This window comes from Motacilla alba, chromosome 1, assembly GCF_015832195.1.
Source record: "Motacilla alba alba isolate MOTALB_02 chromosome 1, Motacilla_alba_V1.0_pri, whole genome shotgun sequence".
NCBI classification, from domain to species: Eukaryota; Metazoa; Chordata; class Aves; order Passeriformes; family Motacillidae; genus Motacilla; species Motacilla alba.
The window spans coordinates 98,680,883-98,695,786 of record NC_052016.1 but is presented as its reverse complement, the minus strand read 5'-3'; the positions used below and the strand labels follow the sequence as shown (position 1 = coordinate 98,695,786).

At 41.4% G+C, this 14,904-nt stretch overlaps 1 protein-coding gene across 7 annotated transcripts in view; it reads left to right on the top strand.

The window, feature by feature from the left end:
* Positions 1-91: 91 nt before the first annotated feature.
* The window catches only part of CUL4A (cullin 4A), a 34,912-nt gene continuing 20,099 nt past the window's right edge, over positions 92-14,904 (top strand). For 3 of the 7 annotated variants that reach the window (XR_005259172.1, XR_005259173.1, XM_038155479.1), the window contains exons 1-8: positions 92-1,094; positions 1,632-1,747; positions 5,047-5,150; positions 7,231-7,300; positions 9,042-9,115; positions 10,475-10,637; positions 12,370-12,459; positions 12,903-12,985. Coding sequence is in view for 5 of the 7 variants with exons in the window: in XM_038155479.1 (XP_038011407.1) it covers positions 935-1,094; positions 1,632-1,747; positions 5,047-5,150; positions 7,231-7,300; positions 9,042-9,115; positions 10,475-10,637; positions 12,370-12,459; positions 12,903-12,985 (860 nt within the window). In the remaining 2 variants the exon portion in view is untranslated. Of the gene's footprint in view, positions 1,095-1,631; positions 1,748-5,046; positions 5,186-7,230; positions 7,301-9,041; positions 9,116-10,474; positions 10,638-12,369; positions 12,460-12,902; positions 12,986-14,904 lie in introns of all 7 variants that reach the window. The other 4 variants (XM_038155462.1, XM_038155485.1, XM_038155472.1 and 1 more) reach the window with 4 other exon arrangements.

The window sequence follows — 14,904 nt, the reverse complement described above, 5'->3', positions numbered from 1 at the left end:
GCTGCCCCGCCCCCCGCGGGCCCGGGGCGTGGCTTCGCTCGGGCAGCCAATGGGAGTGAGCGGTGGGCGGGGCAGAGGGCGCGCGTCAGCGGTAATCCTCGTGCGCTGGGGCGCGCCGCGCTCGCAGGGGTGGCGGCGTGGTGTGAGTGCTGTCGCTGTCACCATCGCCCGCGCTGCCCCGGGCACCCTCGGCTCGGACAGGAGGCGGACAGTGCCCTCCGTGCGGCGGGACACTCCGGTTACTTCCCCGGGAGGGCTATGGAGGCTCGCCTCCCGTCTCTCCTTGCTAGCTCCGTTGCCCACGGGGAGCGCTGGAGAGGGGTCGCGGTGAACTTGGGTGGAAAAAGTTGAATTTAGCATTAAACTCCCGAACGGGTTGACAACCTAAAGGCACTGACGGCAGGGAGATGTGTGAGACAAGGACGTGCTCCATGTTCGTGCCCACTGGGCTCGGTTGGGTTTGGCAGGTGCCGGTGAACAGGGCGCGGGCGGCCTCTCGGGCTGGGGGCTTTTGTGGGCGGGAAGGGCGGCTGCTCCTCGGCTTTCGTTCCCGGCCACCCTCCGGCGGGTACCAGCAAACAGAGCCAGGGCGAGCGAGGGACACCGAGGGGCTGCTGCCGCCGGCGGCAGGCTGCCCCGGCCCGGGAGCCATCTTGTCAGCGGGGCTGGCGCTGCCCGAGCGCCGCGGGCCGCCCGGACTCGGGATCGGGCTCGAACCCGGACCCGCACCGAGCCGGCCGCCGGGGCGGGCGGAGACGGGCGGGCGACTATCGGTGCCTCCCCCGGCGGCACTTGGCAGCCGCCCGCGGGCAGTGGGGGAGGGCGGCTGGGTGGCGGCGGAGGAGGAGGAGGGGAGCGGAGGCGGGGACCAGCCGGCCCCGGCCCGGCCCAGCCCAGCGCGTTGCCCCGGCCGGACACGGCGCCCGGGGCGGAGATGGCGGACGAGCCGCAGAAGAAGTCGGACTTGTCGGCCTTGGTGGGACACACGAATGGGTTCACCAAGCCCGCCTCGCTGACTGCCACCCGCTCTACGGGAGGAGGAGGCGGAGGCGCGACCGCCTCCTCCAAGAAACTCGTGATCAAGAACTTCAGAGGTGGGTACGGGGCAGGCCGGGCCCTCTGTCCTGGCAGGTGCGCTCGGCCCGATCTTTGTTTACTGCGGCCCCGGCCGCTCCCCGCCCCTCGCCCGCGGCCGGGCCCCGCCGCCGTCACCCGCCCCGCCGCCCTGTCGGCGAGGGGCGGCTGCCGCGGGGCTGATAACGCCGCCGGGCTGATAACGCTGCCGGCACCGTGCCCGTGTGAGGGCTCCCGGGGACACGCGTGGAGCTCCGTGCGCGGGGGCAGCGGCCGTAGGGAGCGGGCAGGAAGCCACCTTCGTGTCAGCGCTGATTAAAGCCAGGCGAGGGTGGTTGCCTCGCTAAAAGTAACACGGGCGACAGACACAGCGGCCGCGGGGTGAAGCGCGTCGTGCGAAGGCTCGGGTGGAATTAGTGACCCCTCTGAGAGTGCCAGACTGCCATGGCCAAGAGCACAGTGGGTTGGCAGAACTTGATGGAGCGGCAGCGAGAGAGGCATTGCTGCAGGCTCCCGTTGGGTGGCCGTTTCCAAACTACCTGTGTCTTACTTCACAGAAAGACCCAAATTACCAGATAATTATACTCAGGACACCTGGCAGAAACTTCATGAAGCGGTGAGAGCAATACAGAGTAGCATTTCTATTAAATACAACCTTGAGGAGCTCTACCAGGTAAGCTACGTAAGGTTTTGGTTTCATTTTTTTGCAAGTACACTGCTTTGGCATGCATTCAGCATAATGTGTTTTGATTTCTTAAAAGCTGATTGAATACTTTGCTATATACTCTGTTTCTAGTCGGTTTTTGTCTATCAGTTCCTCGGAGAACTACCAGGATCTGGGCCCATGAAAAAGCAGTTTCTCTTGGGAGGCACAGAAAGCTATTCCTGGGCAGGGCTGGGATCTAAGTCTTAGTATCTTCAATACTCTGCCCACTCAACATGCTGAAAACAGGATGTTACTCTAACAGGGTTATGAAGTTATATATTTAATGATGATTTTTGTACATGTTATGGTCTCTTGTAAATAGTAATGTTGAAATATTTGCTATTACGTTACAATATTACACTTCTCTACCTTTTGGGGAATTAAGAAAGGAGTCTTGATTGAGCAGGCAACAAACTGTCACTTTATCCACATTTCAGATTAGTGTTACATTTTCATAACAATCAAGATCTTAGTTTTTCTGTTCAAGTGGTGAAAAAGCATTTCTGGAACACCTGGACTATTGGAGCAGGGGCTAGGGAGGGTAAAAGAGAGATGGACTACTGAGCCATTTCTCTACTTTGTCCAGTTATATGTGGTTTAGTTCTATGTTATTTCAGATGTATTTGCTTTGAGCTGAAGTAGCAGCTTTTTAGAGTGATCATGCTAAAAAGATTACTGATGTGCTAAATTGTGCTACATAAGTTAGTTATGAGTTTTCTGTGGGTACAGGTGTTTGATCTGCAGATTGATGTCCTTGCCAGGCCAGGACTGAAAACATTATTATGCACACCTAAAATTTTCTAAATGTTTAGTTGAGGTGCAAAGGGGAGGCTGTGAGAGAGAAGGCCAGTAGTCTCTACTGGGTCCCTGTTCAAGAAGATCAGGATGGATTTCAGAACTGACTATACTTATCCCTTTAGTTGGGGTATGTAATATATGGGTCTAAAATGGCTGATTATGTGAATGTATATTGACTTTAAATAATTACTCCCTTTAAATTGAAAGCTTGACTGTAATATATTTATCTATTAATACTTGCAGATTTGCACAGTTTGAATGACATAATGTATTTTATTGGTTTAAGTTCAGCATTTGAAAAACCCTGCTTTTTCATGCCTAACAAAAAAAACCAAAAACCAGCCCACAGATGCTTTGAGTGTTACCTAACTTGTTTTCAGAGGCTCAGAAATGAGGTTATAGTAATATGGCTATGAAATCACTAGGGTACATGCTTGAGTTTTGGCAGAAGAGGAGAGATATTTCAGATAAACTGTGAAGGGAGAACTGTACTTCTTGCTTTTTCTCTTTGTCTGCTTTTTTTGTAAAAACTGTGCAAGGCTGATTGAATAATCCTTAACACAGCAAATCAGGAAGATTTCTGTATAGTGGGTGGTGATGCTCAGTGTGCCTCTGCATGGACAGGTATTTACTGTCCTGCCAGAGGAATAAAAGATGAGGTTCAGCATCCATTGGAAACCTGATCTGTATTTACAGATCATTTTAACTGCCTGTTGGTGAGAATCGAGTCATCCACAGGGGAAAATATCTCTGGGTGCATCAGTTCTTACTATCAGGCCTTTGTGGTGGTTTTTTGCGGGTTTTTTTGGGTCTTTATCTGACATTATGGGAGGAAGGGAGAGGCCTGCTGGAGTTCAGTGCACTCAGTGGGCTGGTGTGCCAGCCTAAATTGAACCTTCTGATTTATTTAATTTGGCACAGTGGCTGAGAAGAAACTGAAGAACAATGATGAGGCTGTGTGGGAAGCATGAAGGATACTCCTTTCCAGGCATTAGAGGCAGCGTGGAATCAGGCATGAGGGTGCTTGGCAGAAATGCAGTGAGCAATGGGAGGGTGGCAGCCAGTTTTTTGTGACTAAAATAGAAACTGTGTCTGGGATTGGTGGTAGATTGCACAGATTTTGATAGAAGTAGCTTATACTTGATGGGATAGAGAAAGTGGGGCAGTACTAAGAATTGCTGAATGAGGAGCGAGTAATAAAAATAATGGAAAAAGAAAATTATCTTTGCAGCGAGGTCCTAAATAACCTGAATTGGGGCAGCACTGCCCTTCTGGAGGACATAGAACAGGACAGTGTAGTAGCAAAGGAAAGACAGTAGAGCAATGAAGGAAAAAATTTTGAGAGTCCTGACTAGACTTATAGTTGGATAGGTGAATAGGAGTGGCTGTAACGTTATCTGCAAAGTGATTGTCTGAATACTGTTTGTTGCAAATTATCATTTTACTTACCTTAAGACCAGATGAAAAACATTATAAGCACTGTGTTATAATTTTATTTGTTTGCATGCTTTAATATTGTATCAAAATTGTGCAGGCCATTTTTAGGTTAGAATCCTCTGGAGCAGAGGAAAATATTCTTGGGTCAGTTTTAGTGGCCCAGGTGACATAGTGCTTTAAATGCTTGGCAGTATTCTGTGCAGCATTGCCTCATAATATAACGGCAGTTGATATTAATATAGTGACCACCAGAACATTTGGTTTTGGGCAGAATTGGCATCCTTAGTTAACTAAGGATAAATGCTCAACTAAATCCTATGAGATCCCAATAAATAAGTTCAAGTCTTTATGTAATGGGTAATGTGGAGTTGGTTTTGGGACTTTTGTTATTGTTTGGGGTCTTTCTTAATTTTTTTTCCTCTCAGTTTATGTACCTTAGCATGAGTGTGTGAATCAGCGTAAATACTTGGGAAGAAATAAGTTGATAAAAATACAGGAAAGGAGCTATACTCATTTACCATTTAGGCAGACTTGTTGAAATGTCTAACTTTAAGTTATAAAAAAATTAACTTAACAACTATAAAAAATTAACATATAAACATATTAACTATAAAAAATTTAACTATAAAAATTAACAACTTGGTATAGTCATGTTCCTTCCCCATAAAAAGCACTTGTGTGGATCCTGAAGGATGCACAAAATGGACCTTTTGGAGGCGTTCTACTGCTGAGCAGTACTGAAGGAGGCAGAATTCTGGTAGTGTTTAACAGCACATCTGAAATATGACCCAGATTGTGATGGTGGATCTTGTTTGTGACACAAAATCTAGCAGAATAAGAGGGGACCAAAATCAGGAAGGACTCCTGAAGTCTTAATTTTTCTGCATAACTTTGTTTTGATGTTCTGGTTTTGTGTACAGCTTGAACATATAACGCTGAATTTTTTTTTTCCTTTGTCAGCCTTAATTACACAGACACAAAAATTTAAGTTCTTTTTTTGTCTCATTCATAATCCTTTTTTTGGTTTTTAGGCTGTTGAAAATCTCTGTTCCTACAAGGTCTCTGCTACACTGTACCAACAGCTGCGAGAAGTCTGTGAAAAACATGTGAAAGCACAAATCCAGCAGTTTAGAGAATATCCTTTTGCCATGCACAGAAGTGGTTAGAATGGTTAGTTTAAATCATTATTTTTTAAAACAAGACTTTGCAAAAAATGCACCAGAAATTGTCAATGTGTTAAAGAGATTCTTTGCTTACATGTTTTTAAATCAGTCATAGGCAACTTTAGTCATTTGGGTGAATAATTTTTGTGTATTGATGTGTAGCATCCTAGTAAGAATTTATTTATCATTTGAATAGGAATGCAACTTTTACACTAAATCTAGAAAATGTCAATAGCACTATGAGATTTCTCAGCAGGTATGAATTTCTGTGGCAGGTGATGCTTATAGTGATGCTTATAGCAGCAATAGCTCAAAAAATAATCACACCGGTTATCAACAACAGTAAAAAAATTTTAAAGCATAGTGTACCTGATTGACCAAAAATAACTACTGGTCAGCAGTGATGTATCACAGAGGCATTCAACAAGCCTTCATGTATCTTATGTGTACCTTGGGAGGTTCTTGGAAGAGAGCTCTTAAGTTCAAGAGATCATTTGGCTGTCTTGGGATGCATAGAAGGATAAAATTTTATGGTAAATTTCCCCATGGTTTACTGAAGTTACATTGCTGGACTTTTCTTCTGGCTGAATGGGTCACAGAAGTGCCTGTAGATCTTCTGTGGACACCTGGCTGTAGCCAGCCCTGTTTCCTGAATCCAGTCAAGCTTTACATGCTCAGAAGGTGCTTTATATCATAGGTGTCTTTGGTGTAATAGCCATGGGCTTGCACTGCTGGAGCAGCAGATGAATAGTCTATGTCCCCCTTGCTGTCCCCATATTCCTGGAAAATGCCTTAGCCAGCAGATGGTGGATGGAGAGTGCCATAATGAACAGATATTACAGCACTGCAGCTGTTGGCATTGTTTCCCAGCTCTCTATGGATTTTTTTTTTTGCAGAAAATGATGGGAAAAAGTAGGAAAGATAGGTTAAAGTAGAAAGAAACAAGGGGCCAGGGCCCGGAACGAACCTCCTTTCCAGGTGAATGCTTTTAATGTGCTTTGAATTGTGACTCTCAGTTTCTTGGTTCACTGCATTCCCCAGGTAGGTGCCTACACTCAGAATAATTTGGGGTTTTTAATGGTATGTACGCCAACATGGTTTTGGGCTGTGTGGTTTGGGTTTTTGTTGGTGGTTTGTTGTTTGGGGTTTTTTTGACATCTGGCTTCTATGTAGCACATTAGTACAGTAGTCTTTAACATACCTGGTCTTTGAGAACCAAATCTTACAGTCTTTAAAGCAATGTACAACCATCTTTTGCATTCCTGCTTTTTCAGACTTTAGATGATGTTATTAAAAATGTTTTAAAACCAATCTTTTCAAACTTTGCTTTCACCTTGCCCTCTTGACAGGGTGATGGTGGATTGGAGAGTTGAAAATTTAATATTTTGCAGGTGTGCCTCTTTGTATCCCAAGGACATGAGATCAGATTAATCAGATTTGGCCAGAATGAGTTGGAAATAATGATAATGTGTGGGAGAGGAAGATAAAGCGTTATTTAGATTTACTTGTGAGATACATGAAAACTGTATTATTTGTAAATAACAGTTGGATCTGTTGTGTAATGAAGAAAACTCTGTAGATTACTTAGGGTGACCTGGAGATGTATATGAAAAGAGTGGTATTTGGATTTGTTGAGGATTATTTAGAACTGTAACTGCTTTTAAGAGATTAGGGTCACTCCTGTTGTGCTCAGTGTGAACTCATTAAATAAACAAAATAACCTCTCCATCCCTCTCACCTCAGTTGGTGACAAACGTGTGTTTGACGCTGGTGGGATTTCTTGTTTAAATCTATATTAAGGTTGCACAGTGCAGCCACTAGATGGTATTACTGAAGAGCTGGGTGTGTTATTCCTTGAAAACACAGGGAGGCCTTTTGGAGAGCTGCCAGCCACTGTGCTGGGCAGCTCTGCAATTAATGGTTTATCCCTGGCAGGCACAGTAGCATTGGAATATCCATGGAGCAGCTTTGCCTAATGGCTAGCAAAGATCATTTCCAGAATCTGGCCTCTAAAGATACTGGCAAACTAGTTTTCCTTAATGGGTGCTGTACAGATTCTCTGGATAGTCTTTTATTTTTAAAGAAGATAAATAAATGCTGGCAAGATCATTGCAGACAAATGGTAAGTTGAATGTTTGTTCAGAGTATATATCCTTGAGGTGTGAAAACTGGCTAAAATTAGTTGGTCATAGTTTTAGCTTGGGACTGCACTGCATCTCCTCCTCCAAGTTTTAGCATTGCTTTTCAGTTTCCCCTTTGCTGGCTGAGAGAACTTCTGTTGTTGAAATGTAGGCTCTGTTACCTCTGACTTTCATAGGTTCATTTAAGGATTGAACATCACTCAAATATATTGACACCTTTTTTCTTTGGGTGGAAAGAAAAAGTAGACAAGAAATGCTGAAGTTGTTTGCTGTTCATAATTTTAAGTAATTTGGGGAGTCTTTGCTTTTAGATAGCCCCAAGAACTAGGTTAACTTGTACATTTTTTTTTTTCAAAGCAGAGATTATTATCCTGACTATAGAGCTAAGAAACAGAAAGGATAAAGAACTGAAACTTGCTTTCCATCTGCCTTTTTTTGTCTTCTACCTCCACAATGATTTATGTTACAGGAAAAAAGTCGTCTCTGAAACACACTCTATGAAAACTGTTCCTTTAAGAAGGCATCATTATATTTCCAAACTATCATTTTACAATGAGTTATTATTGCATTGTCACTTACTTAGCTTTGGCTGCAGATGCCCCATATGTTTGAATTTCTGTTTTCATTCCTCCAGTCCACTGTTCTTTCCTTTCCTGTGAGGTTTGGGCAGAGGTATATGATTTTTATCTGAATTAAGAATGGAAGGTGTTAGGGAAACTTTGAATTCAGCAGTCTGATGAAAACAGAGATGAAGATACTGCCTTGAAAATGGAGTTAGCATGAACCTGTTTTCATGAAAGGGCTTTTGCTGTGAACACTGTTTGCTTTAATTACTTCTAAGCATTCTTTTTTTTTTTTTTTTTTATCTTAAAGCAGCAACCTGTAGCAAGTGGCTTTCTTGCCCATGTGCTGGGTTAGCACTTATGCTGTTTAAGAAAAAAAATCAGCCTTACTGCTGTTTTACTCTAATGTGCTTGGCCAGTAGCTGTATCAGCCTGAGAATTGCTTCAGAGGCAATGAAATCTTTTAGGAAAGGAGTAGGTGGACAGCTGGGAATAGAAATCTCAATCTGGCCTGGGGGGGGAGTTACTGACATCCAGAGTTACACTAATGCTAAACTGGGAGTTGGGCAGCCTTCTTATGAGCAAAGTTAAAAATGGATTTTGAATGTAAAAGTCTAGTAAGCTACCAAATCACCTCCTCCTCCCACTTCTTTAATTTAAAAAAGAGTTAATATATTTTTATACCTTCTTTTGACTGTTGGATTTAATGTGTCTCTATTTTTGTTATGAATTTTGGCAGTTAACTATGAAAAGATCTGTTGCACAGCTTATTACTGTCTTAGTTTAAACTTTTGTTGTTTTTTTTTTAAAGCAAGAAGCATGGCAGCATGCTATTTCAGGGTGTTTACTGACTGTATTGGAGGTACTGTTTGAATAGCTTTGTATATCAGTGGTATAAAACTCCTAACAAGCTAATAAAACTGTTTAGTTAATGATAATGAATTTGACAGCTGTCTTGGATGTACTTGGGAATACCACCAAGTCATAGTATTAACTTCAATAGATTGCATACCCGTGCTGTACAAGTCACCATAAAAGTTTAAAATACCTACTTCAGTAAATGAGGTGTGTGTCTGTGATGTAGTTTCTCAGAAGTTGTTTTATAATTTAAAATACCACATGGAGGTGAAGAGAAAAATATTTTCTTTATATATTTCAGATCATGATCAGAAGCATTTTCTTATTTTTGGATCGTACATATGTGCTTCAGAATTCAGTGCTTCCTTCTATATGGTAGGTATCCATGTAAGTATTCCTATAATCTTTAGAGTGTTGATTAGCTATTACATTTGCAAAGACTAAAAATACATTTTTCACATTATATTTGAGCTATATAATAGATCTCTAAAATTTTGTGTCAGTTTATGGAGATGAATGTGTCAGCATATGCATGTGACATGTCCTCCTTCCCCGGGGGCTTATGTGTAGCTGTTGTTGTCAGAGCCTGGGTGAGGCTGGGTCTGTGGGAACCTCCCCTTGACTGCTGCTTCCCACCTTAGCACTGGCCCAGCATTACTGTAGGTGCTCCTGGTTTTGACAAAATTCAACTTCCAGCTTCTTGCTCTGTTTTTCTAAGTAAGTCAGAGTGATAAGGTGCAGATTATCTTTCCAACTCTGGTCACTTGATGATGCTTTCGTACTTTCAGCTCACCATGGTCACATTTTTGGGCATTCTGCTTTAAAGCATCCCCCTTGAGGGGCATTTTACATCATTGCCCAAGCAAACAAACCCAGGCTTTGCCAAAAATTTCTGGTATTGTTACTACTTTATCTGAATCATCCTCCCCACAAAAATAAAAGTAGATGAAATACTGAAGTCAGGGCATGTCTTTTCCCTGCCTGGCTAGCTGCTGTGCTCTTGTGAGTTCTTCAGGCTGTCTGAAGAGCCTGGCATCTTTCTCCAGCCTCTTGCTTGTCCAGTGGACATCTTTTGTTTCCAGCTTCAGCAGTTTTCATCCAACTCTTTGTGTTAGGCTTCTTTTCACTAAACATTGGTGATGAGGTCTGTTCATACTTTGTCTTATTTTTCTCCCAATGGTAAAATTCCTTGTTGAAATTCCTATTGAAATCCTGACGCATGTGAAGAAGTCGGAGGTAACAAGCTATCTAGGATTGCTCAGTTTTCAGTCTTTAACAATTAGCTGCTTCATGGCATAGAGGCACCATTCCTCATCTTAGAATGAAACAAGAATCTGATAGAGACTATAAGATCCTAAAGATAGAAAGAATTCATGCTTTGAACAAAACTTACGAATTACATGTAGAATGTCTGATCCAGAGAATTTTATATTAAAGTATATGATAGAGTTTGTTTTTTTTTAATGAGCAGAGAAACATATAGTCTATTATGTGAAAGTTGGACAGGCTGGTAACAGTTCTCCACTGAAGTGTATGCCTGTGGCAGCATATGATCTGGTATTTTTAGGATAATTCTTGTTACAGTTTTGTTAGAGGACAGTGTCAAAAAGAGTACACACACCATTAATATATTCTTTTTCTGTATCATATATAGTATACATTGTATGTATTTTAAACATATGTATGATTTTTCAAAAGAATCAGCAATGTGACTAATTTTCAATATTCACATAGGGATATGGGGCTAGAGTTATTTAGAAAGCATATCATTAATGACAAGCAAGTTCAAACCAAGACTATTGATGGAATTCTCCTGCTGATCAAACGAGAACGAAATGGTGAAGCCGTGGACAGAAGTTTGGTGCGGAGTTTGTTGAGCATGCTCTCAGATCTGCAGGTGAGTCCAGCCAAATTCACTAGTAACAGCTTTGTTTAGAAACACAGTGTGGATTGCCTGAGTAGTGTTTTGTACAAAGATTATCCTGTTCACCTAGTCAATGTGTGTAAAATCTAGCTATTACATTGATACGATTGCCTCTTCTTTACCCCATGTGCAATCTTGTACTGCTTTTAAATGAGACCTCTTTGCCTGTTTTCCTTAGCAGAGGTAATGGCCTCAGATCTTAACAGATTTACAGGTCTTCTAGTATGTGCAGTATTTTGTCTGTCTTAATCACTTATTGTCTCATCCTAGTGCCAGTTAAATGTAGGAACAGAAAAATCCCTCTCTGTCACTGTAAAAAGGTGTCACTTTTTGGGGTCCAGGTCTTGGGTGGATCAGAAAAACATCACTCTACTGGCAACTTCTTAGAAATGCTGAGGATAGAATGGGATGCCATATTAAGGCCAAGGTTTTCAGATAGGTCATGTCAAGCTGCAACTTGATGGAACTTTCCATGAGCAGAGATAGTAAGTAACCAAGGAGACTGACAAATGCTGTGCTTCTGGCTTCCACATAGGTTGTCCTTGAGTTAAGGTTGCAGCCTTGTGTGATCTGCAGTGAAACTTTGGAGCTATCCTTCATTCTTAAAACCTGCTGAGGTTGCTCCATTTCAAAGTGGCAGTGCAGCATTACGGCTGAAGGTTTGAAGAGGCAGACTACATAAAAAAGCCCTTTCTGGTTAGGCAGCTTACCTGGTTTTCTGCCTTTCATGTTAATCCTCTTGACTTTAATCTGTAGCTTCCTCTCTCATCCCAGAAAAATGAGTCTGTTTGAGAGAGAAGCCATTGAAAAAAAAATTAAGTTTTTGAAAGTGATAGAATGATTTGGGTTGGAAGGGGCCTTAATGATCATCTAGCTCCAACCCCCCTGCATTGGGCAGGAAACCTTCAACTAGGAGTCCTTAAGAGACAAAAAGTGGTCAGAATGTAATGAGTTTTACAGCTCTGTTACATGTTTTGGAAGAAATATTTTATTCTTCAACCACACTCAAGGATTTTTCCCTTTTTCTTTTCACTGTCCCTCTGTTTACATATTAATCCCTAGTTCCTCAGACTGTTACAGCTTTTTCTTTATGTAGTTGTCTTTCTGACTTATTTCCTTTCCATAGTAAACTGTTAGTCATTATGCAGAAACTTTTTAATGTTTGATTGTTGCTGGTGCCCTTTTTTGTACACCTTATTTGTTCCCTTTAGAAAGAATTCACCTTATTTGATGTAATTCATTTTTCTTGGGCCACTGAGAGAAACTTAGCAGATCTAAAGATGTGTTACTGAGCATATTAATATTTTCCTGATGAAAATTACCTGGTCTGTGCTAGTTGGAAGGGGTTTTTTGCCACAGAAATATGAGTGGGAGTTTAGATCTCAGGTGAATTGGATGTCATTGCTGTGCTGTGATGTTGGGTACTGGTGTTGGGCTGTGTTCCTTAAAAAGAAGCCTGTTAATTTAGACTGTTCAGGTACTGATGACTGAAAAAAATTGTTGCTGCTCTGGGAAGTCAGTTCTGATATCTGTCTTTCTGAAACCAGTGGGCAAACTGAGAATTTGTTAATGTAATGTCACATTGACATTTCTCACAGCTGGGTACATCCTTAAAATTTTACTCGCCCTCTTACACCTGACAAACAAAATATGGTACTGTTACTGTGAGCTTAATGTAAGTAACTACATTGATTTCTTGAGCCAGGTTTACAAGGAATCATTTGAACAGAGGTTTCTGGAAGAGACAAATTGTTTATATGCTGCAGAAGGCCAAAGATTGATGCAGGAAAGAGAGGTAGGTGCATGTGGTAGATGATGGCTTTTATGTTAGCTTTATCAGCTCTGGGATTACATAAGAACTTTGGTAGTGCCATGGTGTATTAATGTCCAGTGAAATTTACTGGCACACAGGTGTTCAAAACACGGTATGTGGATATGGACCAAGGTATTGTATCAACAGGGAGAGCAGACCCCAGGTTGTAATGGAATTTGATAGATACAATTGTGTAGTAACACAGTGACATTTTTGTAGCTAAAGTCACATTATCAACTGTAGTACCTTTAGTATGAAGTAATATTGATTAATAAAAATAGAGATTATGTAGTACATAACATTCTGGTGGAATAGTCCTTTCCAATTCACGTACTCTTTTAAAAATGTGGTTTAATTGTCATGGAACAAGATTAGCTGCCTTTCATACCTCTATGGTTAAACTGGTTATTCTCTTGTCTTGTTAGGTCCCAGAATATCTTCACCATGTTAGTAAACGTTTGGAAGAAGAAGGAGACAGAGTTATAACATATCTAGATCACAGCACACAGTGAGTACAAATTTTATCATTTTTACTGTAAGTCAAGCATTCTTCATGAATCAGTATAATTATCTATGGTTGTAGAGACACTGAAATAATGTCTTCATTATCTTACAGATATTATCTTGTTGAGAGTGCCTGTGAAATAGCTTGTTTTTAAAAGACTTTGGTTTTATCAAAAGTTAGTTCTTTAAAATAGAAGTATGTTTTCAGTAAGAAAGAAGACATTTGTTCAGAAATATTAATTCTGTATAGTGCAGTTTAAAAAAATTATATAAGAACTCAAATTTCCATTATCAAAACAGCAGCTGATTTTAGCCATTCATGTACTGATAACATCTTTAACCACAAATCTCTTGAGGGAAGGAAACACTCATTAGGAAAAAACGCAACCGAAAAAGCAAAACCACAAACAAACAAAAACCCAGACAAAATCTGAAAAAACCTAGAAGGGCAGAGGACATGAGTATCATTTGTAAACAGACCAAGGTGTGAGCTTAACAGTGCATCAGCTGTTGCCAGTGTACTGTGTGAGGTAGCTTGTCCTTTTTTCACGTGGGTTTTAAGTTATAGTTTGTGTTTTGTTGGATTAACACATTCCTGCAGGAACTGCCAGTACATAAATCCATATAGAATTTGTCTTGTAGTAAACTGTTGCTTCTTTCCTTTAGTTAAGAACGTGACATTAAATTTATTTGGTTTAAGTCTTCTGGAGGATTTATTGGCTTGTCAAAAAGGATAACTAAATAAAAATTATCTTTTTAACTTATTCTTCAGACATTTTATATCGATTTATAGATATACACGTATGTGTGTTGTGTGTCGTGGCACATATTTGAAATTGCATCTTCCTGTAAATGCTGATTGAAGGGTGACTAGTTTTTCTGGTGAAATCACTCATATTGAAATATATAGAACTTTCTGTTTATAAAGTTATAGTAAATATATACATTTATTTACAGTTTAGGTTAAAATATATTGATAGCATTATATTTTCAATCTAGATAGACATCAAGTACTTGCATTGAATCTCGCCCTTAGTTAAAGGCTTAGAAACCTACTTTTAGAAGGGTTCACACTAATTTTCTTCCCTTGCATTAAGAAACAGCAGTTCTTAAAATTAGAGCACTTGAGTGTTCTTGGGGTCATACTGTTTCTCTGTGAGTGCATGAAAACAGCAGAAAGGATGCTGCTTACTTGCAACTGCTTTGATCCTGAGATCAAAACAATACTTCTAGGACAAACACCATTCCAAATACTTCAGACAACACCTGGGAAGTTGTTGTTGCAGCTCACAGAGGGATTCTTTCAGCCCAGCAATACATGCTGCTCTGGACAGCTGACCAGATTAAGTGTGTCTCCTTGTCAGTCAGTAGGTGACCAAGGTACATGGCTTTGAGATCATACAGGAGGTACCTTCTGGCTCCTTCCTTAGCCAAGATAAATACTCACTTTGTTTGCTTGCCAATATGTAGTGCTTTGCCTCTTGGCCTCAAGCAGACAAATTGTCCCTTCTCCTGTACTCAGAATAGGTCTTCCAGGGCAGGGGATGGTATTTCATACAACCCTGCCTCCTGCTGTTGGAAACAGCCAGCAGCTGCAGATAGCAGTGGTTGGAAATGGTAGGGGATATGGGAAGTACTATATAAATGGCCATGTGTGTTAAAAACAGGGGTCTGTTTAAACAGCATTTCATGTTCACTTATGACCACTGAAGGGAACAAGTACAGGAAGTGCATGTGATGCCCTGATACTCTCCTGGTGTCTGCCTGTTTCCAGCTCAGTGTATTTTCTGAACCTGCTGGGGTTTGTGTCTTTGTATCTCAGAAATACTTGCAGTCTCTCATAGGGATTCACATCAGCTTTTCTGGCTGTGCCAGGCTTTGGCAAAGAGTTCCACAGGTGATAAAGTGCCTCCTTTTAAATCT